Consider the following 23,987-nt stretch of genomic DNA (forward strand, 5'->3'; position numbering starts at 1 on the left):
CCTGTGCCTGCTGTTGTGTCGTTCATTGCTCGGAGGGGTCTGTCACAGAATCACAGAACTGTAGGGGTTGGAAGGGGCCTCAAGAGGTCATCGGGTCCAACCCCTCTGCCAAAGCAGGTTCCCTAGAGGAGTTTGCCCAGGTAGGCGTCCAGACGGGAGATATTGAAGAATAATTTGTTGTGGAAGCAACCTTTAAAGTGAACTAGTCCAACCCTCTACTCAGAGCAAACCCAGATCCTTGTCTGGTTGAGTTTTTGTTATCTCAAGAGCTGCAGATTATGCTGGCAACCAGTTCCAGAGTCTGATCACCTTCACGGTGAAAATGTTTTTCCTTAAATATGTAGTATCATGTATGGGAGTTAAATAACAGATGGAGTTTTCTTTCCAAGTACAGAATTTTTTAAGAAAAGTCCTTACCATTGATAATAGAAACCTCCCGAGATGTCTATAGATGGGCAAGTGAATCATTTCCTGCACAGGATTAAAGTCTGGATCATTCCAATTCCTGAGAAACCATAAGACACCAGGTCCCAATACCTCTCTCAGTAAAAGCTGTGCTGCATTGTGTGAGATCTCGAGACAAGGGCACGAGAAGGGACTCGGGGCAGCTGGAGGACAACCTCCCTGCCTCAGGGAGCCACTGCTCCTTCCTTGGCCGATTGATTTGGAGCACCTAGGCCTGGTACCTTTTTGTTTGGCTTCAGTCTTTTCTGCACCCATGCCAGACACTGAGCGCTTTCTGCCTTGTCACTTTTTTCTGGATTACCCCCAAAATGAGTGGGGGTAATCCCGGGCAGCTTATTGCCCAGGGAGCTGCAGAGTGGGAGAGGGGAGAAGGCAGAGGCCTCACCTCGAGGAGCACAACAGCTCGAGTTCTGCTCACGTGGGCTCAATAAGAGCAATTCCTTGGCACCATCTATAAGCCACAGCCGGCACCCTGCTAGGATGAAGGACCCAACATCACACAACACCAGTGAGGGCTGCACCAGGAGTGGGCTGGGATCTGCACCCTGTGCGGTGACCCAGCTCTGCTTTCTGCCTCAGGTTGGCCTCCTTCATCAGGCAGGGCATGAATCTTAATGCTAACGTGTCCCCACGGGACCTTCTCAGGGGCCACATTAACCTGTAAGAGCAGTAGGGTCTTCAAAGCAGGAGTTTGTGCTTGGCAGCATCCCAGAGAGCTGTGCACTCGTGGGCTCGGTTTGCCCGTGTGGATTAACAAGGCTCTGCCATCTGTCCTGCTTTAGCTCTCCTTGCATGCAGCGCTGTGCCATGTGGGGATCTTGGCATGGCCGTGCTGCTTTTTCTCAGCATCTTGCTCCGTCCGGTGTCCGGGATAGTCAGGGCTCTTGCTTGGAAAGACATGGAGAGTCTCATCCACATTTTCCCAGTGTTTTGTCCTAACATCTGGCAGACAACAGCCAACGCAGAGGAGCCAGCTGTGTTGTTTTCCTTCTACAGGAGGAGACAAGGAGGCTGAAAGCTAGAAAGAAACGTTAAGCCTGGATGAAGTGAAGCTGTAGCAGATTCACATTAAGCTCGTGCTGTCTCCTGGATGGTGTGATGGCACAAGACACGTTGACCTCAGACGTGTCCGTGCACACGCAGCAGTCTGGCTATCCCTATCAGGTCCCAAAGCTTCCCAAGCATCGTTGGACCCCTGAGCCTGGTGGCAACGCCAGCAGAGGATGATCATACCACGCATATTTTGCAAAATGTCCATCAGCGGTGGGGAAAGAGCTCTCCTAGACAGGTTTTGCTCGCCTTGCTCTTCTCTCTCTTCCTGCTTCCCTCTCTCGTGCTCGTCGATTGCCCACATGCGCGCAGCTGCCTGTTTCTGCAGAAGCCAGCGTGCTCCCTCCCGTGCCCTGTCTGTCCTCTGCACGTGGGGAAGAAATGGCACGTGATGGTGTGCTGCAGATGCCGCGGTGACGCGCACACGCACGAGGGGGCTGGGGAGGGCTAGGAGGGGGTGTTTGAATAGCTGTAATCCCGCTATTTCCAAACATTCCAGCACTCAAGGCTGCACGCTTTGAAAATTGTCTCTCCCCATCGTGAATCTTCCTGATTAGAATACTTCGTGTGCTTTATTTCACCTGCAGTGCTCAGATAGCAAGCTGACTGCTCCTAAATAACGCTTCAGCCCTACAGACAGTCCATATAAACACAGATGGATGCAGTGACAGACACCGGAGTTCCAGCCATGCCCTCGCTAGGGGAGGAGCCGTGACTCGCAATCAGCCTTGCCTTTCCCAACACTCATCTTTCCTCCTCCAACCCCTGGCTCGAAGCTGATACTGCTGCTGTAGGGACAGGCTTTTCAGAGGCTGTCTGTAGGATTTCCTCTCCTTTGGAGCAGGGGCTTTCAGCTGAGGAGACCGAGGGGTGACCTTATTAATGTTTGTAAATATGTGAAGGGTGAGCGTCAGGAGGACAGAGCCAGGCTCTTATCAGTGACATCTGATGAAAAGACAAGGGCCAACGGGTGCAAGCTGGAACGTAGGAGGTTCTGCTTAAATATGAGATGAAAATTTTTCACCGTGAGGGTGACAGAGCAGTGAACAGGCTGTCTGGGGGGCTGTGGAGTCTCCTTCTCTGGAGACTTTAAAACCCACCTGGTTCCTGTGTGCCCTGATCTAGGTGTTCCTAGGGATTGGACTGGATGATCTTTCAAGATCCCTTCCAATCCCGAAAATCTGTGATTCTGGGATTCCAGGCTGGCACGGTGGTCCACGAGGTGTGTGTGTGGTGACAGGTCCCAGGGACTTTGCTGTGGAAGAGGGGACTGTCATTTTCAAGTGTGATTGATTTAGCAAAGTCCGTGTCTTTAAGGAAAGCGAAGATGCAAGTTTGTTCCCTGCATTTCTACAAATGACTGTTTAACCTTTGTGCTCTTGTTACAAATGGCTGGTTTTGCCTCCAGGCCACCGGCGTGTCTGCATAATCCCGCTCGCTGTGCATGTATCCCTGCAGCCAGGAAGTGGTGGTCCATTGAGCAGGGGACGGGATGAGCATTCAGAGGCTTGAAAAACGAAAATATTGGTGGCAATGGGCAGCTCCAGCGACAGGAGAAGGTGTCGGTCCCTTGGGAGATGCTTTGACTGTCTGTGGGCTGGAGATGCCCACACCACTCTGGGACCTCCTTCCAATACCTGACCTCCCTTGTCACCAAAAACATTCTTTGTCTCAAGCTGGAATTTTCCATGAGCCACGTTGCCTCTTGTCCTACCTCTGAGGGTCTGGCTCCTTCTTCTGTGCCTACACCCTCTCGTTGGGTTGCTGTAGGCAGCAGTAAGGTCTCCTCTTTACCTTCTCTTGTCCAGGCTCAGGTCTGTCAGCTACCCCGTGCCACCAGCCGTCCCAGTGCCCTCCCTTGGTATTGATCCAGTGTTCCAGTGTCTTCCTTGAGCTGGGGAGTCCCAGGCTGGACACGGTGCTCCAAGTGGATCTCACAAGCGCCAGAGTGAGGGGATCCACTGCTGCATCATTTTATCAGGGTTGCTGCTGATATTGCTGAAGGACAGAGGAGCTTTAGGATCTTAAGTCTAGTCTCGTGTCCTCTGTCTTGTTTCCTTATTCTGAAACTTGACAATGTTCCTGATTTCCCCAGAGGAGCACGCCCTCTCTGTTCACGTCTGAGCTGTGAGCTTGTGTTTTTCTGGTCTCGTAAATGAGAAATCGCTACCAAGAAGATCCCTGGATGCTCCCAGGCTTCATTTTCTTGGGCCATGTTGGGTTGAACTGCGGGAGGACAGGGGCACAGGGGCAGTCCCAGCTCCTGGGAACATGTTTTGGACGAAGGCTGGCTCTCCTCAGGTTTCATACTTCATAAATAAGGTGTTCTGGGGAAGTGGAGGTGGATGGTGTGCAGTTGCCCTGGGTGGTGTGTGACCTCCCTCCCCATGTGGTGCTGCCTGCCTTCAGCTTCTCTGCTCACTGCAGGCTGCAAAGTTACTGGGCAACTACATCCCCCGCGATTTAAACCACCATAACTAACCATTTTTAATCAGCCCTTATGCCAGCTCCACTCAGCACCTAGTGCTGACAAAGAACAATGTTGTCATCTGGAAAGTGGCTGCTGGCACTTCACCAGCTGGCTGTATTTTAAGCTCGTCTAAACTGGGTGCTAAGCGGCGTTAAAACATAATGATTAAATGTGCCCACTCCAGGTTTTCCTGGCCACTCCTGTCTCCACCTGGAAAAGCTTCTTGTGCCCTGGAAAGGCTCCTTTGGGAACTGCACCTAGGCAGGGTCTGCAGAGGGCCAGCTGGAGGTGGAGAGGAGAGCACAGGGATGCTCCCAGGCTTCATTTTTTTCTCTTGCTGTGGAGAGTGAAGGCAGATCGATTTGGAAACGGTGCTGTCAAAAATTCTGAACTCTGGCTGTGAGGGATTGAGTCAGGTAGAGTTGCCCCTCAATGTTTTAGGCAGTCTCAGACTTTGCACCCCCAACCCTGAGACAGATTTCCTTCCTGCTCCTTCAATATCCTTAATAACGGAGATGGGTAGGGACAGGCTGCTCACAACACAGGTATCAAACAGCCACAGATGCACTTGGAGCCTCGGGAGCTGGAGGCACACATCGGGGGCCCGATCCTGTCTCTGCTCAAATCTGGAGACGTGCACAGATGAGCCCTCCCTGGCCGCTTTGGTCCCCCAGGTCTGGTCACGGGGGATATGGTGTCTGCCCCTGGCAGCGCCGCTGGTGCTGGGGGAGCGACCCCGAACTGGCACCAGCAGAGCTTGGCCAGGACCTCCACAGACCCCTCTGAGGATGGAAAGGGCTGCGGGGGGCAGAGCAGCCTGGCAGGCTCCGTGCGGGCTCTCCCGGGCTCAGGCTGCTCCCGAACGGGGTGGGCAGACGGTCCACTTGAAGGGCTCTCGTCCAGGAAAAGCTCCCTTTTTACTTTCATGTTTCCTTTAGGATTAAAGTCATTCTTCTTGAGCTCTAAACATGGAATGTTTGTCAAGTTTATGAGAGCTTTTAGAGAGGCTTTTAGAGAGTACATCCTATCCCTTCTTTTATAGGGCTGAGATAAGATTATCTTTGTTTTAACACCAATTAAAGCAGGAAGGGTTTATAGGATTAGGGGTTTTCCATCAGTGCAACTTTGATGTCACCACTTGCTTGCTCAGTTTGCTTCTTCCCTATGTTAAAAGGCTGGGAGCTGTTCCTGTTAACATACCACCCTCCGGAGGCAGAGCTCTCCCGGCAGAAGCTTTGGGAAACATTTAAACAAAACCAAACAAAGGAACAAAATGTGAAAGTCTTAAATTCTTCTGGAGACCACTTGGAGAAAACTGGCTTACTGCTTAAACAACCCCTCTGTCAGTGTGCAGCACTGCAGTGTTTACATTTATTGAAAAGGGGCATGCTTTCTGCCCTGAAAAACATTTTTTTTTCAAATATCAAAATAAAATAAATTGTCATAGTATAAGGAATCTAAAGTAAAACCAAAACAACCCCGCAGTTTTGCAGTCAGAGGCTACGATACATGTCAGTGCATTCTCTGCACCACGTGAAAACAAGAGGATGAATAAGGAGAACACGACATTTTGTACATCTCCTAGCACGTATCTGTACAGAAATAACTTTGTGGCTTCGTCTGGCCCAGGCTGGCATCACTCCACGCAAATAATCCCTCGATTCCTGGTGCAGTGCTGCTTTCCACCTCAAGCTCCGGGCCCTTCGGTGGGTGCCAAGCTGCTGAGACAAGGTTTTGGGGTTAAAACTGCACAGGTGTGGGCAACGTCCTGAATTACCCCGTATGCCAAGGCTGGGAGCACTCCTAGACCAGCAGTGTCCAACGCTCCTGTCCTGGTGGACTTCCAAGAGGCATTTGGACGATGCCCTCAGTAATATGCATTAACTCTTGGTTAGCCCTGAGGTGGGTGGGCTCTGATCCTCCACTTGATTTCAGTTTCATGCAGAAAAGCTTGCCTCTGCAAGTGAGCTGTGAGTTGTCTTCGGGGCAGGCCCTTGGTGTTCGGTGCCCTGCAGAACGTACAGATCCTGCGAGGTTCAGGGCCCAAGCATGTCCTCTGCATAGAGGCTTCTCTCGGGTGTCTGCTGAACAGCTCTGGCAGGATTCATGCTCGATTATGGTCCTTGGCATCTGTAATCCGAGGATGCTGGGAACACCCCGGTCCCTTTGTGCTCAGGCAGGGGTGGAAAGCTTTCCCTTTCTCTTTAAGATCCCCCGTGACAGGGCAGGGAGGCTGAACCACCATCAGGTAAGAAATTCCAGTCATTTCTCACTGACAGCTGAATCCCCTCACGCCTGATGGATGTGCCTCGGCTTGCAGGTGTGCGTGCCCACAGGTGCGGTGGTCCTGCCACATGCTTGAACTTCTGCACAGTGCTAGCAGGGAGATGACCTTGTGAACCCCGCAGAGGACTCCAGCTACAGGAGGGATTTGCCGGCAAGCACCTGCCATGAACCCTGTCCGAGGCAAGGGCTTGGCCCTGTTTGCTAGCTTGTGGGCACCGGGACAGAGCTGCTAGGGTTTGGAGGAGGGTGCCTTTGGATGATTTGTCCCTTGCAGGGCCTTCCAGTTTGCTTCTTTGGAAAGCCTCCCAAACAGGGCATCGCTCTACCCTGGCTGGGCCTCTCCATGCCTCTGTGGCAGCCCGGTCCTAAGGTCCCATCACAACCAAAAAGCGACTCAGTGCTGCCTTCTGCACGTGCCCACGGGGCCGTGTGTGTCCCAGTCCCTCTCTTGCACGCCGTGCACACCCAGCACCGTCCCTCTGCATCGCACAGCGCCCCGGTGCTGTCCCTGGAGTGACTGTGAAGAGGGCTGAGAGATCAGAGGCAAAGGGGTGGTCCACATGCCTTTTTGTTTGTTTGTTATGTGTTGGTTTTTTTTTTTTTTGGCTGAATGTGTGAGGGTAAGAAGAAGTCTGTGCACCCAGCGGTGAGCTGCAAAGACGCAGGGTGCAGCATGGAAGTCCTTGGAGGAGGCACCTCCGAGGGAGTTGTCTGAAGGTGCCCTGGGCTGAAGCTGGGATGCAGATGAGGTTCCCAGGGGAAATTCTGGGGAGTAGTGTTGGAGAGGGTGTGGGTTTTGGGGTGTTGGCACCTTTGCTTGGGAGGCAGGAGCAGCAGTACTGTGGGGAGCTTAGGTCAGAGGTTGAACTCGGTGATCTTGGAGGTCTCTTCTAACCTAGACTATTCTGTGATTCTGTGAGATGATGTGGTCCATCTTGATCTCCTTGAGGTGCAGGATGCTGTTCAATAACAGCATGGGGGTTTTCCTAAAAGCCGTTAGCAGTGGGAAGACACTTTTGCAGGCTTGTGCTGTCAGCTTCCATTTCTGTCCTATGGAGAATGACTGGGTTACACTGGAGCATTTGCGTTGTGGATTCTTTCTTTATTGACGACTTTAATCCACACCACAGAGGTCGGCTGGGCTCCACGTTCCTCTTCAGCTAATCTCATTTAACCCTGTTTTCCTTTTTGCATTTCTATCCTCTGCTCTCCAAGTGCTGTCACTGTCATTGGCAGTGACAGCACCTGGCAATGGGATTAATTGCTTATCTCGAGTTTGAGGTAGCAGTGTGGGCTGCTAATTACATTTATCAGGAAGGGAATGGTAGGACCTCTGCAGTACGTGGAGGAAGGCTGTCCCAGGAAGGATGAGTGTCGAGAGCTGGCACCTAGAGGCCCAGGATCCTGTCTTGTTCAGAGCCAGCAGCCAACGCAAGGCGGGTAGGTGTTGCTGCCTGCCTCCTGCACCACAGCTCTGCAAGGCAGAACTGAATCCTCTTCCCTATGGCAGCAAGATGTCCAGGCAGAAGCGTAGGTAGATCCAAAGGCAGCATTGCTCTTTGGTTTGTCCAGAGGCCGTCATTGCACTAGGGTGACAAACACTGTGAAGGCCTGGGGACAGGAACAAGCAGAGACTGGGCAACTTTTGCAGGTGAGGCAAAGTGTTTTTGTATACTTTGGTCCCAAAGTACAGACCCAGCTAGGGGAACGTGTGTTTGGAGCTAATACAGGGGAACTGGGAGACCTTTGATCATGGCTCAGGAACAGAATGGGGAAGAATACCGGAAAACGTGACAATGTCGTTAAAAAACCCACCTCATCTTGTAACATACGAAGAAGGCATGGTTCATGAAAGGAAAAAAGGGTAGATTCAGAGCTGGTTGGACATGAGATTCTTCTGCACAGCATGATGGGGTCTAGCCCTGCTGGGGCTCTTCCCCACACACACACCATGAGCAGTAGCAACCTGGAAGTACTGGTGAAGGGGACTCTGGGGTCTGTGGTTCAACCTCCCACTTGTAGCTGGGGTGCCACCAACATTAGATCGAGGCAGCCACAGCATTTAACTGAATCTCCCCCAGGGAGATCTCTGTGTCCTGCCCCAGGGCTGCATCACCTTCTGGAGAAGGAACTTTTCCTAATATTCAGTCTGAACTTGTTGTCCTTGTCCATGGTGATTACCTGGCTCCCCGAGAAGGGTTTGGCTTTGTTAGTTGCAGCTGCAGTTATTAGCCCCCGCTCTTAACCCATTTAACCCATCCCAGCTCCCTCTTCTCATATGCCCTGTGCATCAGGGCTGGCTCTCTTGGTGACCCTCCGCTGGACTCTCCTGTTTCTCCATATTGCTCTTGAGCTGTGTGACCCTAAACTGGCCTCACTTCCCCAGCAACACAGCATCCCCCGTGCCTGGCAGGGGAAAACACCTCCCTTGATGTGCCATGGCCTTCCTGGAATGGCCCAGGACCTGTTTTTTCCATATCCTCAATGAGAGCAAATTGCTGGCACCCCTTTTCACATGAAAAAAAAAAAAAAAAAAAAAAAAAAAAAGTGGAATAAAAAAGAGACCAGGTAACTTAGTGAAAGAATGCAAAGAGCTTGCCTCTTAGGAAGTCCCTGAACTATGAACTGGTGGGAAGGTGGGAAGGTATTCTGGGCAATGCATGTGCCCAGCCTGTGCCATCCTCCTTGGGAGGCTGCTGTTGCAGGGAGGACTGTGGTGGCTGTGGACCACCGCTCAGAATATCCTACTTGACTGTGAATTATAATCCCCTTTGTAGTTCTAAGACTCATTGAGTAGACCCTGTTCTGTGCTTGTGGTTGGGAACACAGTGGGAGAGACATCTGCATGGGAACCCCATCTCTGTAGGCGGTACGAGCAGCAGTGCCTGCCTTGCCAGGGCCTTTGGACCAGCTGCTCTTTCTCCACTTTGTTTATTTCAGCTAGTCAGGTTTTGGCTTTGGACACTGCAAAGCCCCAGGGGTGTTTCCTGGCAGTGTTGCCAGGCTCTGGGCATCCCCATCAGCCTTCCTTCCTTGCTGCTCACTGCTGCTCTTGGTTTTCTTCCAGGCTGCCCATCAGGGACTTTCAAGGCCAGCCAAGGGGATGAAGGATGCATCCACTGCCCGATTAACAGCCGGACAACTTCGGAAGGGGCCACCAACTGCGTTTGCCGAAATGGATATTACCGGGCAGATGCTGACCCTGTCGACATGCCATGCACCAGTATGTGGGCTCTGGGCAACTGGGGAGGGTGGCACACAGCTGGGAGAGGAGACGTCAGTCAAAGCACAAAGGTCTCTGTCTCAGTGGGATTTTGGAGGAGATTTCCTGCTGGCCACTGTCTGAAAGGCCAGGGTGCTCAGAGCCCCTTGTCTGAAGTGCCCTTGCAGTGGGGGCTTTTCCTTACCCTGGGCCAGTTCGTGCTTGCAAACATTGCACATGCATACAGGACAGAAATTTGGGCTGCTCTGTGCTGCTCTAGTCTGTGGGATGACTTCAGCGTAGGGCTGCACCTGAATGCAAAGACCTGTGTGTAGGCACTCAGGAGTTCAGTGCAAAGGCTAGGAGCCAGAAACTACAAAAAATAACTGGTGAATTTTGTTGTGGGCACTGTGCGGTCATATCAGCAGGGGGTGGCCTGGGTTAGGTAGGCAGGTTTTGTTCCCACTCCTGCTTTTGGCTGTTCAGCTTGCTGCACACACCTCTGACACTAAGAGAAGCAGCAAGCCACATCTTGTCTGGGTCTGGGGAAGAGGAGGTGGTGCAGGACAGACTGCGATGGCACAGGTCCTGTAGCAACGAGCAGGGCTCCAGCTCTCACACCTCTTTCTGTCTGTTCCCTTCACAGCCATCCCGTCCGCCCCCCCAAGCCGTGATCTCCAGCGTGAACGAAACCTCCCTGATGCTGGAGTGGACCCCACCGCGGGACTCGGGGGGCCGGGAGGACCTGGTGTATAACATCATCTGCAAGAGCTGCGGCGCCGGCCGCGGGGCGTGCACGCGCTGCGGGGACAACGTGCAGTTCGCCCCGCGCCAGCTGGGCTTGACGGAGCCTCGCATCTACATCAGCGACCTGCTGGCCCACACGCAGTACACCTTCGAGATCCAGGCGGTGAACGGCGTCACCGACCAGAGCCCCTTCTCCCCGCAGTTTGCGTCAGTGAACATCACCACCAACCAGGCTGGTAAGGAGCAAGCCCCCGTCACCCACCGGGCCCCTCCAGGCCGAGACCCCGGGGAAGGGAAGTGGGAGGCGGAGGGTGATCCCCTGGGTAAGAGGTGCTGGGTGAAGGCCTGTGTGGTGAGCAGGGCTTGATGGGGAGGGAAGATGGAGTGAGATGTGGCAAGGTGTCTCTTGCTCTATAACAAGTGATGGTAAAAGCACACGGGCAGATGCAGTGGCCTGGCAAATCCTGGATGAATCCCAAGCCTCGGAATAAGAAAAATACCCCTTATTTCAGTGAAGAGCTGGAATGAGCTCCACGGCAGAGCTGCCATCCCAGCTACCTCAGCAGACCAGCTCATGTCACAGTCCTCTGGTGTCTCAGCATTCCCCTCTGGCATCGGATGCATAACCTCCAAGGTGGTTTCTTTGGTGCCAGCAGGTGCACACACCATAGGTGCCTTTAATCCTGGCTGCTGGCAGCACTGCAGGCACAGCGGCAGCTTTCACAGCTACTGGCAGCCCCCGCTGGTGCACAGGAAGGCCGTAGAGAAGAGGAGCTGGGGGCCAGGTATACAGGATAGCTGCCTGGAAAGCTTCTCCAGGTCCTGTGCTCCTGCAAACCACCCGCCAGTGCTCACAGGCCCCTCTCCACTGCTCGTGGACCAAGTGGCAGAGCTGGAGGGGTTTCACTCAGGGCCACCAGCTTCTGTGCTGGCCCAGGGGGCTGCTCCCCCCAGGTTTTGCTCTAGAAGGGATTCATCTGGGTTGCTGGCAGTGCGGCATCCTAGGAGAGCCACGGGTGGCAGCTGTGCTGATGGCAGAGTGCTGGCCAGGGGCTGCTCTCCCCGTCCCTCCTGGAAGCCATCTGGAGCTTGAGCACCTCTTGGGGCTGGGCCCGTGCTTAATCCAATTGTGCAGTGAAAGTGCACCAATATGGTGCAAGTGTGAGGGAACAAGCAAGTTTCTGTGGTCTGTCTGTGTGCAAGGAATGTGAACGTGCCCCGGGCTGCCCTGGGCACTGCATTACCTTCAGGACCGTTTGGGCTGATGTACAGCAGCAGTGGTTTTGGTGGGCACCTCTCGGTTGGGCATACGGAGTGCTGAGCCAGAGAAACCTGCAGAAACGTTTTGGTCATCCACGAACCATCAGAGCGACTGCTCAGGGTCATGTAGGCACAATATTTTCAATATGGCATCAGAATACCTGAAAGCAGAGTTACCGTGGCACCAAACCGTGGTTTGACGGAACACAAGCACTCATGACACAGAGAGAGGAACTGGTCTGGGACAGTGACGTACCACAGCGTCCTTCTCAGAGCGGGCTCTGCCTGGTGGAGATGGGGTGGGACGCAATGAGAAGTGGCTGGGAGGTGGTCTCTGCACTCCCCAGCACAGACCCACCCTACCGAGGAGTTATTTAGCACTTGCATTTCACGCTTTGCAATTACGTGGTGTCCTTGTTACCTCAACGTATGTATGGCCTGTGACTTCTTCCACATTGGCAAAACTGAGAGTTGAGTTGAAGGCAAATCCTCCTGCAGTCCCCTCATCCTTGATCCTCCTCCTCGTATTTTTCTTGTTTGATTCTCCTTTATTATCAGGACTCACACTTCTCAGCCTGTGTGATGTCTCTTTTAATATATCTATTCATTAGCACTAAACAGTAACCGCTTGCTAATTCCTCTGTAATTAGAAGCTCTGAATTCTTCAGCTTACACTGCCTGTCAGCCTCCACGTAGATCATTAGCAGTTGGTAACGTAAGCTGCAGACACAAAGGCAGAGCTGGGGCAGGAGAACCGAGGGTGCTGTACCCATGAGAGGAGGGTGAGCAGAGGGAGGGGAGGGATGAGCCTGGGAATTGTGGCTGTAGCTGGCCTCTTCGCACGAGGAGGCTCTGGTTTGGGCAGCCAGCTGGGGCTCGGTCTCAGGCAGAGCAAGGGACCGAGCAGGTGATGGGGTTTGGCTCCTGTGGCAGCCAGGTGATGCCCACCACCATCACATCACATCACGCGAACGCTGAGTGGGACTGGAGGAGTGAAGCTGGTGGATGTGATGGCATGGTGACAGCCGACCCTAAAGAGAAACTTGAGATCAGAGCAGGTGACGCACCATTCACCTTCCTGTTCTCCCAGAGAAAGACAGCAGCAGTCATCGCTGCTATTTCGCTCTCCAGTGTTTAATTGCTGCCATCATTTAAAACATGTACTTGGTTTCTGGTCTGGATCTCACTGACATTTTCTCTACATCAACCGAACTTATTTTGCAGTTGTCTTGTGGCAGCAGGACATTGCTCTTCGTGTAGACACAGACTGCAAGTGGCTTCTCTCACGGAAAAATAAGCAAAGATACCAAGATCAATCGTCCTGTCTTGCTAGGAGGTGGCTTTCCAGAATGTGACTCTTCCTTTAGCTCTTTGTGGACACTTTCATATTCTCAATCATACATTTTTTTTTAATTACATATTGTACCCAGTAGCAGCAGTACTACAAATAATCTGCTTCCCCTTCTCCACTTACTGTTTGCTTTCCATATTCAAGGGCTGTGCTGTCTCACTCAGCTGTGCGATGAGCTCCTACCTCCGTGGTAGTCTCTCTGACAACATCTTGGTCCCTTCAGATGCTGCTTCCCTGAATAAAACATCCTATTCTGCAAGCAGCATCTGCATTTGGGTTTCCAGACCCAAGCATAGCCTTATAATGGTTTTCACGGGCTTAGCCGTCACGTTATGACCATTGCTCTGTAGAGAAGTTGTCCCCAACACTGCCATTTTGCACACTTTATGAGTGGTTCGCCAGCAAAGTTTTCACATCGTCCCCTAGATCTCTGATAATTTAATGGAGAGTGCTGCCTGCACTCTGCTGGACACAGTGTGAGACCCCATAGTGTGACAGTCTTCCTACAATAACCTCGTTTGAATCTAATCTTATGTTGTAGGTGGTGCTGATGCTGAGCTCAGTGGATGTACCCATTCCATCAAACTCCGCACGATCCCCATATTCTGTCCCCTTTGAGGCCAGGTTGTGCTTTCTCTTTGCTCTTCTCAGCAAGCTTCTTCAGGACCCCTAAGCTCCACATTGCATTTTTGCCACAGACTGCTCACCCTCCTTTTCCCTGCCTGTTGCACCCTGCAGCCAGATGGTTCCTCGCTCGTAAAGCCCAGCAGCTCTCCAAGGAGGGAGGTCCAGGACTTTCCATCTGGCACATCCACTCCTGTCCTAAAGGACCACGATATGCAAAAGAAAACAAACACACCGTGTTTCAGGATGCATGGTGCCACAAAAAAAACCTTTTCTCAGTCATTCCAGAGCAAGAGATCTGTGCCAAGAGGGTGGCTGAGAGCCATGCCAGCATCCTAGTAGTGAAGGAGCAGGAGGGAAGCCAGGGGTCAAGGAGCTGAGCATGGCCCAGTGCTTGGGATAATGACACTTGACTAATTGAGGACCATGCTATGTGTCAGCCCTCTCACTTGTAGTAACACACAGCCTCTGCTTGCTAATTTGTGGCTATTCTTTGGGGAGGTCTAAGGAAGGTGAAAATCTTGGTGCTGGGAGGATTTTCAGGATCCGTTCATGCTGTGGACAAGCTGAGTGCCCTGGGGAACTCGCAAAGGGAAAAGGCTCCTTGGGCAGGGATGTCTTAAAAAGCACGTGGGAAGGGCTGCTCTCAATATCAGGCTGTGGCTTCTGCTCGTTGAGAAGGGAGGAGAAAGCACTGATCTCCAGATTATACAGACAAATTCAAGACCTCCCAGTGCCTGGGGGAACAAGAACATCCAGATTTTTGAGAATGCGTCCCTTTTGTGCGGGGCTCTTTTGTCATGCAGGATAAGAAGGGATGATTAATTCCAGTGTCAGAGGCTCTTGGCTGCAAACAGAACCCAAATGAGCTGCAATAAAGCTCTGGGACAAGTACCACACTGTGAGTACCAGCTAGCGTTTGACATCAGAAACAGATATTTGTTCCTAATAAACTGATCAGGAGAAGCATCCGCAGCAGGCAGCAGAGTTCAGTGGCCCATCCTCTCCTTTATCGTGTGGATACAGATAACTTTTCTGTTTATTTGCATTATTATTACGGTCAGATCGGGATGTTGTGACAAGGGTCCTTTGGCTAGGGAGATGTACAGCTCATACCAGCGCACTAGATTCATGTCAGACATTGTTAGGGTTTAAATTTCTGCATCGTGGTAGATATCACTGCCCAAATGCTTGCATCCCAGCCAGGTATTGTCCATAGGACCAGGATGTCCCGCGCTGCCTGTGAGCTCATGAAAAAGTATCAAATGCAAGACTGGACTGCATACAGCAAGGCATGGACACCAGCTGTCGTGAAATCTCACTGCCATTTCAAAAATCAGGGCGAAACTCCAGGTGGTCATTACATATACACCTGGTTACCCGTGTTCAGGAGAGCTGAACTGTGCTGGTAGTAGGTACAGAGAAGGGCCGATACGGTGAGTGGGACCCAAGAGAAATCACGTTACAAAGAGAACAGCAAGGCATTGTGTCTTTAGTCTTGGTGAAGGAGATTTAATTGCTGCCTGTAAGGATACGGTAGGCTGGAGGGACACCAAAAAGGCAGAAGAGCTATTAAAGCAGAAGGAGAAGCAGATGGTACAGAGTGCCTGGTGATACCGTTAGAAAGGTAGAAAAGCAGAGATTTCCTGAGCTGTGGAGCCATCTCCCATGTAGAGGAGCCAGGGTAGAAGCCTGTTTGCCTGTGTGATAGGGCAAGCGGCAGTGTTTGGGGTTATTCCTGAGGTCCCTTTCTTCTTTGGAAGACTTCACTGTATGTGTTTTGACAGCTTGGCCTGCTCCCCAAACCCAAAACCACCTGAAAGCTTGGCATCCCCATGGCCGCTTCCCTTATTTGACGTAAGCAGCCAGACCTTATGCTCCGTACGGTACCAAGTAGCCATCCATGCTAGCCAGGCCTAAACCCTTAGCAAGAACAGGTCCTCACAATGCTCTGCATGGAAAGTTTTGCAAATACCTTGTCTTCCGATGCTGGCAAAGCAGGGCATAAGCTGCATGGCTAGTGCTGTCCTAGCAGATGCTCTCCTCCTCCCACGAGCAGCTCTGTGGGCTCCTCTACTTGCTGACTCCCAGGTTTCCCTGTTGCATAAATTACTTTGTGAGTTTGAGGATCATATTTTTTTTTGCACACCTACCTGGGGCTTCAGAAACCTGTTCCATAGCATCTGGATCTGACTTTGTGCAGGAAACAAAAGCTGGTCCATGATGGATGGGGGCAGAAAGTCCTCTCTGATGAATCAGTGCTTCCCTCTCCCTGCAACGTGCTGCCATCCCTGCTGTGTGTGAGTGCTGGGAGCCAACAGAGAGTGGCTCAGGTGCTCACCTTTTGCTTATGTGTTCAGGAAGGGTGATTTATCTTTACTGCTCCACTTGGCAAACAATCTTCAGTGCTAATTGCTTGCTTGCGCACAAGGCACTGAGTGCCAGCGCTTGCGCAGGTAGAGATACCAGAGGCAGGTATGTGAGGCTGCAGACACAGGCCAGACCCAGGGAGAGGTGCCACTAGCAAATATTTCGGGGTCACAGCGTTTGAACAGCTGAGCATACGCCTGGGGGCAATGCTGATCAGTGGTGCATTGATGTTGACCATAATAGATGGTTGTATCGAACTGGGTTAACGTAGCTACCCGGCTGTTTGTTCCCTGGCCCATCTCTGAGTCCCTGTGATTTAGTAGTCCCCTCTGTCCGTGTGCAAGATGATAAGTCGCTGCCTGACTCAGTTCAGGCAGGAATGTCCTCGCTGTGCCTGTCCCACCAGTGCCTGGTCCACGCTCATCACTGCCACTGGCAAGAGTGGAGGAGGCTGCTGCATTGGTAGGGCTGCGCAGGAAATGCTCTTTCCAGAAAAAAAAGCAACCTGGCATTTCCAGAATTTCCCAGCACATGGAGGGAACCCAACCTGGCAGAGTCTGCTGTGGAAGAGAGCAACAGAACAAGTTCGGTCTCAGATTAGCAAGACTCAGTGTGTCCAAAGGGATGCACAGCAGCAGGCATCTTTCTTCCTCGCGATCCCAGGACAGCTGTCTTTCACAGTAATGGCAGGAAGATCATCCTTCAGACTTCACCTAAGCCCTACAGGGAGGCAGGCATGCATGTATATTTTACCTGCCTGCAGCCTTGCATGGGAGCATTGTGTCTTTCTGTCATTTCAAACCTTTCTGAGTGCCGCTGGAGCCTGGATCCCAGCCTAGATGTCACCAGGCCCTGTGGCTTCACGGTTGGAGCAACCCGTGCTCCATGGCTGATCACAGCACCGTCCTTGTTGCTGCATGGCATCACCCTTTAGTCTCACCAGAGTGAGCTGCTCAGGTTGTGCAAGGCACGGAGCAAAGAAACAGATGTGAGATTTCTGGGCATCCCGGGAGCCCCGTACTGGGGAATGTGCTGCTGTGGTACTATGGGGAATCCCACTCCCCACGTCAGAGGGTCTTTCGGCTGTGTTGCAGCTACGTGGGTCACCCAGTAAAGTTGAAGCCCTGGATAAATGCACTAAAAGAGAAACCATCCCACTTTTCCCAGTAGGTTTCCCAAGTATCTGCTTTTGTCGCATTTGCAGGGCAGTTGCGGTAGTTCAGGCATCTGCTGCCAGATGCTCTGTCAGCAGCCTTCTCCCCGTCTCCCCGTTTACGGCTCTGTCCCTTGGCCTCTGGACTAGCTGGTGCCTTGCAGCATCATGGTGCATTTCCCTGCCACTCCGTCTTCAGCTGAAGGTCATGCAGTTAATCCTGACCCCAGATCACAGCCGCTTCTGCAGGCGGGTAATTGAAAATGCCAGAATTCCCTGCTGACCCTCTAATAATAAAAGCAGTTCCCTGTCCAGTAACCTGACACTTCAGGGACCAAGATCTGTCAGAAGGGCTCCAAAGAGATGCTGGAAAACTCCCAGCTGTTCACCTCTTCTTTCCCCTGGGTAATTTCAAAGTGTTGCTGGGGAGAGGCCGTGGGCTGGATTGGCTTTGCTCTCTCTCTGTCATGAGTGTTTTCCAGAGCAAATGTTGACTCTGTCTGACATAACATGGGTTAGTGGTATTAAAGTGATCAGAGATAGCGGTTTTGCTGCCTGTAACCTGACTCTTGCAGCTAATCCAGAAGAGGAATGGAGACACTTTGATTATGCCGTGGTCTCAGCAGCGCTGACCCACAAACAGGCAACGAGTGGAAGGCCGAGCCTGCAGGCCTGGCGAGTGGAAGAGGTGGGGGGCTAGCTGCAAAATGGGTGGCAGATGGCAACTGGCAGCATTTTAAATAGATACACAGATCACGAGTGAGATAATGTGGGAAGATCCTGATGCTCAGCTATACACGAGTAAGGCACCTGAGCTACCAAGCACCATGATGCCAGGTTTATTTCTTTCTCATTGGCAAACTTCGTCCACAGCACGGCTATGGTGCAAAACACAGAGGAAAGGAGGCCTTTCCTTGCCCATTTCTCTAAGTTAGAGTGCAGGATGTCATTCAGACCCACCTTGACACTGGTGGGTCTAAGTCACAATGACTAACCCTTGCACGTGTGTGAAGCACTGCCTTTGGTGCTATTGAAGCTGCTCCGCTGCTCGTGTAATGTTAAATACTCAGTAGACTGCACAGCCTTGTGGCTCTGGTGCTTCTGTTGCCAAATCAAGTCATGACTTTATGTTTCCGCCCCAGCAGGCGTTTGACTTTTCTTTGGAGATGGTCAGTCAAGCAGGACCTGTGATCCCAATCTTCCCATGAAGGCTCCTGAAGGATGCCAGTACAGTTGTCCTGATATGCTGTGCGGTGACAGCTCTTTGCTTTGGGCTACAGGTGGCGAGGAATCCTGCTGAGATCCTCCATCCTGACTTTCACTCCAGTCTCAGGTGTCTACAGCCAGGAAGGTAGGAAGTGAGAGGGGCAGAGCAGTGAGGGAAGGATGTCCCGGCTCCAAGAGACACTTCACCGTAGGACTGCAAGGGGCATTGCTCAAGGCAGGAGGAGCTCAGTGGTCCGGGCATGCTCTTGGAGCATTAGACCAGGGTGGCTGGTGAGGACACTGCTGGTTTAGCTGCCATTGCAGTGTTGGCAAAACTCAGTGGTTATACCTCTCCTTCGGGGAGGTTCCAGCTATGTGGCTCTGCTGTCAAGACCTGAGAGTGAAGTATGTCTTGAACCCTGTCCTTCTCATGTGCTTCCAGTTAGTGAACTCAGGCGGCTGCTTGCAGTGTGTGTGTGCCATAAAAAACAAAACAAACAAAACAACAACAAAAAACACCACCAAAAAAAAAAACACCTCTGCAGATTTATCCAGACTCTTTTACAGGCAGAGCTGCCCCTGAGCCAGGGAAGCCAGTTCAGAGCCTATTGGATTAATTGCAAAAGCTCCAAGCCCCAGCCAAGTCAAGGATCTGGCTGTGCTCGGTGTTGTGTGGCAGTACAGATGCTTGGGGTGAAGACTGTAGAAGTATCCCTAACATTCCTCCATGCTTCTGCACCAGGGAGGTCATAACATGAGAGGTGTTTGCTGCCTCCCCTCACAATGCACTGCAGGTTTTGTTACAGCAGGGGACAGGTCGTCTGCCTTTTTACATCGGCGGATTTTCATTAAGCATGTTTTACACTCCAGCAGTGGTTTTGGCACGGTTTATTTCTCCAGCCGCAGGGCTCTGCTAAGAGGCATCCAAAGAATCCGAGGCCGTACCAGATAACGATGACGTAGGACAGTGCCTTTCAGGGGCTTGGGTTATTCATTCAGCCTCACGGTGATGTGGGGTCCAAGGGTTTCAATCGAGCAAAGAAAGGTTCCCTCTGCTGTGGAAATGCAGCTCTGTTTATATTTTGGATTGTTGCTGTATGCATGCACCTGGAGACACCTTCAGGATAAACCTGCCCCCGCTTACACAAGCACAGTGGTGGTGGCTCTGAGACCTGGCACGCTCCAAATTTGATCTGCTTTATGTGTCAGGTCCCTTCTCCAGCATCCACACGAATTCAAACAAGGGAGAACCTTACGAGGGTTAAGGGAGCTGGCAGTGGGCGAAGCTTGCACCTGGAAGTGGTCACCCTGTTGTCACAAGGCAACAACGAGAAGTCACTGTTCATGGAACAAGGTGATGGATCCCTCAGTGCCAGGTTAAGTCCATCGCATCTTTGGCATTAGCAGCCCCGCTGTGCTCTGGGCACTACTTTGGCACAAAGTAGGCTTTGGCACAAAGCAGGCTGAAAGAACGAAATCCTTTTTTTGTCCTTCTCCTTTTTGCAGTTTGTTATATCTTTCCTTTGAAACACTCAGAAACCCAGTGGAAGTAACCTGAGTGTAGCGTATTCAGAAACAACAGTTCAGGAAAGTCAGCTTTTTGAGTCTTTTGCCATCTTTGCTCAGCCTTATAAAAAAGATGGAGAGGGACTCTTTGCTCAGTAGGATAATGACAGGGCAAGGGGGAATGGTTTGAAACTAAATGAGGGGAGATTTAGATGAGATGTTGGGATGAAGTTCTTCACTCAGAGGGTGGTGAGGCACAGGTTGCCCAGAGAGGTTGTGAATGCCCCGTCCCTGGAGGTGTTCAGGATGAGGTTGGATGAGGCCCTGGACAACCAAATCTAGTGGGTGGCGTCCCTGCCCATGGCAGGGGGGTTGGAGCTGGATGATTTTTGAGGTCCCTTCCAACCCAAGCCATTCTATGATTCTATGATACTCATCATGGAGCAGCCATTTGGACGGGAAACCTCCAGAGGTCACTCCTGACCTAAATATTTCTGTGCTTTTGAGTCTGTATTTAAGTTTTGATTCCCCATTTGCAGCACCATCTATCACAAGCTCCCAGGGCATTGCGTGAAGCATCTCAAGGTGTGACAGCGTTCGTGGTGCCCTTTTAGAAGCGGCTTTAAATGTCTCTCTGGATTAGGCAAGCACCGAGCCCCATTTAACTCAGTGAGCCAGGCTAGGTGTCCTGTTTGCAGCTGGGACAGAGTTAATTGTCCTCCTAGCAGCTGGCATGGTGCTGTGTTTCGCATTTGGGATGAGAACAATGTTGATAACATGATGTTTTAGTTGTTGCTGAGCAGTGCTTACTGTAAGTGAAAGACTTTTGGTTTCCCATACCACCCTGCCCGCGGGGGTGCTGGGGGTGCACAAGGAGCTGGGAGGGAGCACAGCCAGGACAGCTGGCCCAAACTGGCCGAGGGGATGTCCCACACCGTGTGGCATTTGCTGAACAATAAAACTGGGGGAAGTTGGCTGGGGGAGTGCTGCTGCTGCTCGCGGTCTGGCTGGGCATTGATCAGCAGGTGGTGAGCAATTGCCTTCTGCATCACTTGTTTTGTACATTCTATTATTATTATTTATTATTATTATTATCCCTTCATTTTCTGTCCTATTAAACTGTCTGTATCTCAACCCATTCGTTTTACCTTTGTTTTTCCCCAGTTCTCTCCCCCATCCCACTACAGGGGGAGTGAGCAAACAGCGGTGTGATGCCGAGCTGCCTGCCGGGTTAAACCACAACACTCGCACACGTTCACCAAGTACTCAGGCATCTGGGCCACGGGTGGTCACAAATGATTTACACACATGCTGCTCTAGCTGCTATCTTTTTTTTAGTGTCCTCAGCACTGCCTGGAGAAGCAGGAGCAGCCTCGCAAAAGCCATGCCCCTCCGGGCTGGCAGGTAGTGCATGGAAGTGGACGAGCATACCTTCCCCAGTTGTGAGGTCAGCCGTTGAACTGGTGTCTGATTCCTGGGGCATGGTCACCTCCCTGTTTTGTGGTGGGACAGCTCTGGGTACACGTGGCTTCTGTCCTGGAATAGCGTGTACGACTGTGGGATCAGTCCGCAGAGCACGTGCAGTTCAGATGTACAAGAGAGCCCACGGGCTGAGTACTCACCCCCATCAAAACCCAATCTCTGCTGCGGGGCAATCTGTAGCTTGGTCACATCTCTCCAAAGCCTTTCTCCACCAAGAGATGTGCTTTTCTTGGATATTGCAGATATCCTATGAAATCTGTGTTGATGTGAAAAACAACAAGTTCTGGCACCAGCTGACAGGCCCCAGAAACATTACCTGCGTTTTATCTGAGCACCAGCATGAGAAACTAATCCTGGGAGGTTGTAAATCTGGGCCTTGAGGAAGGAGTGGGACTGGGGCAATAAGGAGGGGAGAAAGATGCGCTGTACATCAGGAAGAAGGAGAAGGTGTAGGATGATACAGAGAGTATCATCTCTGAGATGCATCACCAGAGACTGGTGAGCAATCAGTTTGAGTCTCAAAAGCCTTGGCTTGACCAGAAAAGGATGGAGGGATTGGAGTTTGGGAGGAGGTGACGCTTTGGCGTCAAGTTTTCTTGCTGTGCAGGAACGTGCTGTAGCCACGCTGGTTGAAGCAGCGCAGTCCTACTGTTGTTGTGAATGCACGTCCTCAGCTGGCACGGTTTCTGTCGCTGCTCATGATGCCAAGGAAAACCAGGCCGGAGGTGGGTGAGCTTTACTTTCTGTGCCGCTCCTCCAAGCTGTTTCTCAGAGCGGGTGTCAAGTGGGTCGTTCTTCCGTGAAATATTGAAAGGTTTGGACCTGGTAAAAGCACTTCTGAGTGCAAGCCTCTCTGCATCCATTTGTAACAGGCCTGGAATGTGAGTGATGGGGAAGCTTTCTCACTTCCACTTTCTAGTCCTCTCCAACCCCTGAGGCTTCCCCTCTGCCCTGAAGCTGCTGATGCAGTGAGCCTGCTCTGTCAGGCTTGCCAGGGCTGACACTGTGCTGCAGTTATCACTCTCCAAGTCTGGGTTTGCTGCTTTTTGAGGTCTGGACTAGCCTCCAGTCTAACATCAGTGGAGGCCGTGTTGGAAGTGCCACCAGCAGCCTGGGTGCAGGGCGGGCAAGGATGCGCGCTCAGCTCACCGGTATCAGCCACAGAAGAGGAATCAGCACAGGCATCTGTGTGTGTCAGCTCCTTTAGCACAGGCAGAGAGCTGTGGGATGGTACCTGCAGTGCTGCGGCATCTCTGCAGTCGACGCCCAAGCTACACAGATCTGAAGCAGTCCGGGCTGCTTGTTCACCTGCCCTGGTCCACAGCAAACGGGATCAGAATGGCTCAGATGTTCCAACCACATGTCAAGCCTCATGGGCAGTGCAGGGCAGTGCCAGGGGTGGGCAGCTGGCTGGATTGTCTGAGGAGCTGCTGGAAGGTCCCGTTGTACTCGGTGGGAAAAGTCTCTGGGTGTACTGTTTCCAGGGCATTCTGATGAGGAAGAGAACTCACCATTGTCAGCATGTCAGGTCAGGTTTATGTTGCATGCGCAGGCTGCTGTGTGCACCTCCCTTGATTGGCATGTTCAACTTGCAGACCCAGCATACCAAGGAGGAGAGAAGCTGCTTGCTTCCTGCATCTGTCTGTGCATTAATAAAGCTTCTCTGTGCAAATTTCAAAGTACAAAACCTCCAACTTCTCCATGGCAAGCAGGGAGGATGGCATATTGCTGGGCTTGTAGAACTTTTCCAGGGGAATACGGCTCTGTTTGCTCCAAACCTGGGCTCATTTTGCCTGGGAATGGTCTCTCTCCAGTTTTGCTGTCAGAGATGCTCCCCTACACGGTTTCTAATTATGAACTCTTAGTGATCAGTGGAAACCCTACCTGCTCCCTTTAAACAGCAGAACCCAGGATCTCCTGACCCTTGGAGAGCCCTGCCACTGCTGGAAGAAAATTCAGTAGCTCCAAATGGCAATAACACGCCTGCCTGAGTCCAGTGAAGGGACCAGCACCTGACTGAGGCTTCTCTCTCTCTCTCTTCCAGCTCCTTCAGCTGTGTCTATCATGCACCAGGTCAGCCGCACTGTGGACAGCATTACCCTCTCGTGGTCTCAGCCTGACCAACCCAATGGAGTCATCCTGGATTACGAGCTGCAATATTATGAGAAGGTACTGCGGGACCTTGGCAGGGTTCAGCTGCAGGATTTTGGGTTTGGGCACAAAGGGCATACGCAGGCATTTGTCTAATTTGTCTAGGTTATTTCTCTCGCTGCAGCTGGCCTTGTGGGTGGCACTGGCTGTCAACCTTTTGGAGCCCGGTGTGGTTCCAGGTGACCCTGCCTGATGCTTAGGCACTGCGTGTAAGGAACATATTGCACTGCTGATTCGGCTCAGTGGGAGGCTGATGTGTAGGGATCACAAAGCTCTGACTCTTACGTCCCTGAGGAGCATGTCCCTTCCACCTCCTCCCTGTGGAGGAGTGGTGTCCTATGGGTCCGGAGCTGTGTGGCTGCTGAGGGACCTGAAGGCCATGTTGATGTTGGTCCCAGGACCTGCCAAGCTCTGCATGGCTGGTGAACTTCATCTGTGATACCCAAGGGAGGTGGAGACTCTTAAGCAGGAGATTTCTCCTTCTAAGAGTCTGCCCCCTTGTACAAGAGCTTATAAACTATATGTTAAAATGCAAACTAACTAATTAAAAAGCTTTATGATTAAATGGAACTGATTTTTTTTTTTTTCCCAGCAGTTGCTGGAAGAAATGATTAATCCCCCCCCACTGCCTGCCTGTGACCTATTTTCTCATCACCAAGAGCCA

The 23,987-nt window shown here is 51.8% G+C and overlaps 1 protein-coding gene across 1 annotated transcript in view; it reads left to right on the forward strand.

Annotated features, from left to right (window-relative positions):
* The window catches only part of EPHB2 (EPH receptor B2), an 86,834-nt gene that overhangs the window by 36,248 nt on the left and 26,599 nt on the right, over window positions 1-23,987 (forward strand). Inside the window, 4 exon segments of the mRNA XM_035344675.1 lie at window positions 9,339-9,494; window positions 10,120-10,133; window positions 10,135-10,456; window positions 23,217-23,341. Of these exon segments, the coding sequence (XP_035200566.1) occupies window positions 9,339-9,494; window positions 10,120-10,133; window positions 10,135-10,456; window positions 23,217-23,341 (617 nt within the window).

This window comes from Oxyura jamaicensis, chromosome 21 (genome assembly GCF_011077185.1).
Source record: "Oxyura jamaicensis isolate SHBP4307 breed ruddy duck chromosome 21, BPBGC_Ojam_1.0, whole genome shotgun sequence".
Taxonomy (NCBI): Eukaryota; Metazoa; Chordata; class Aves; order Anseriformes; family Anatidae; genus Oxyura; species Oxyura jamaicensis.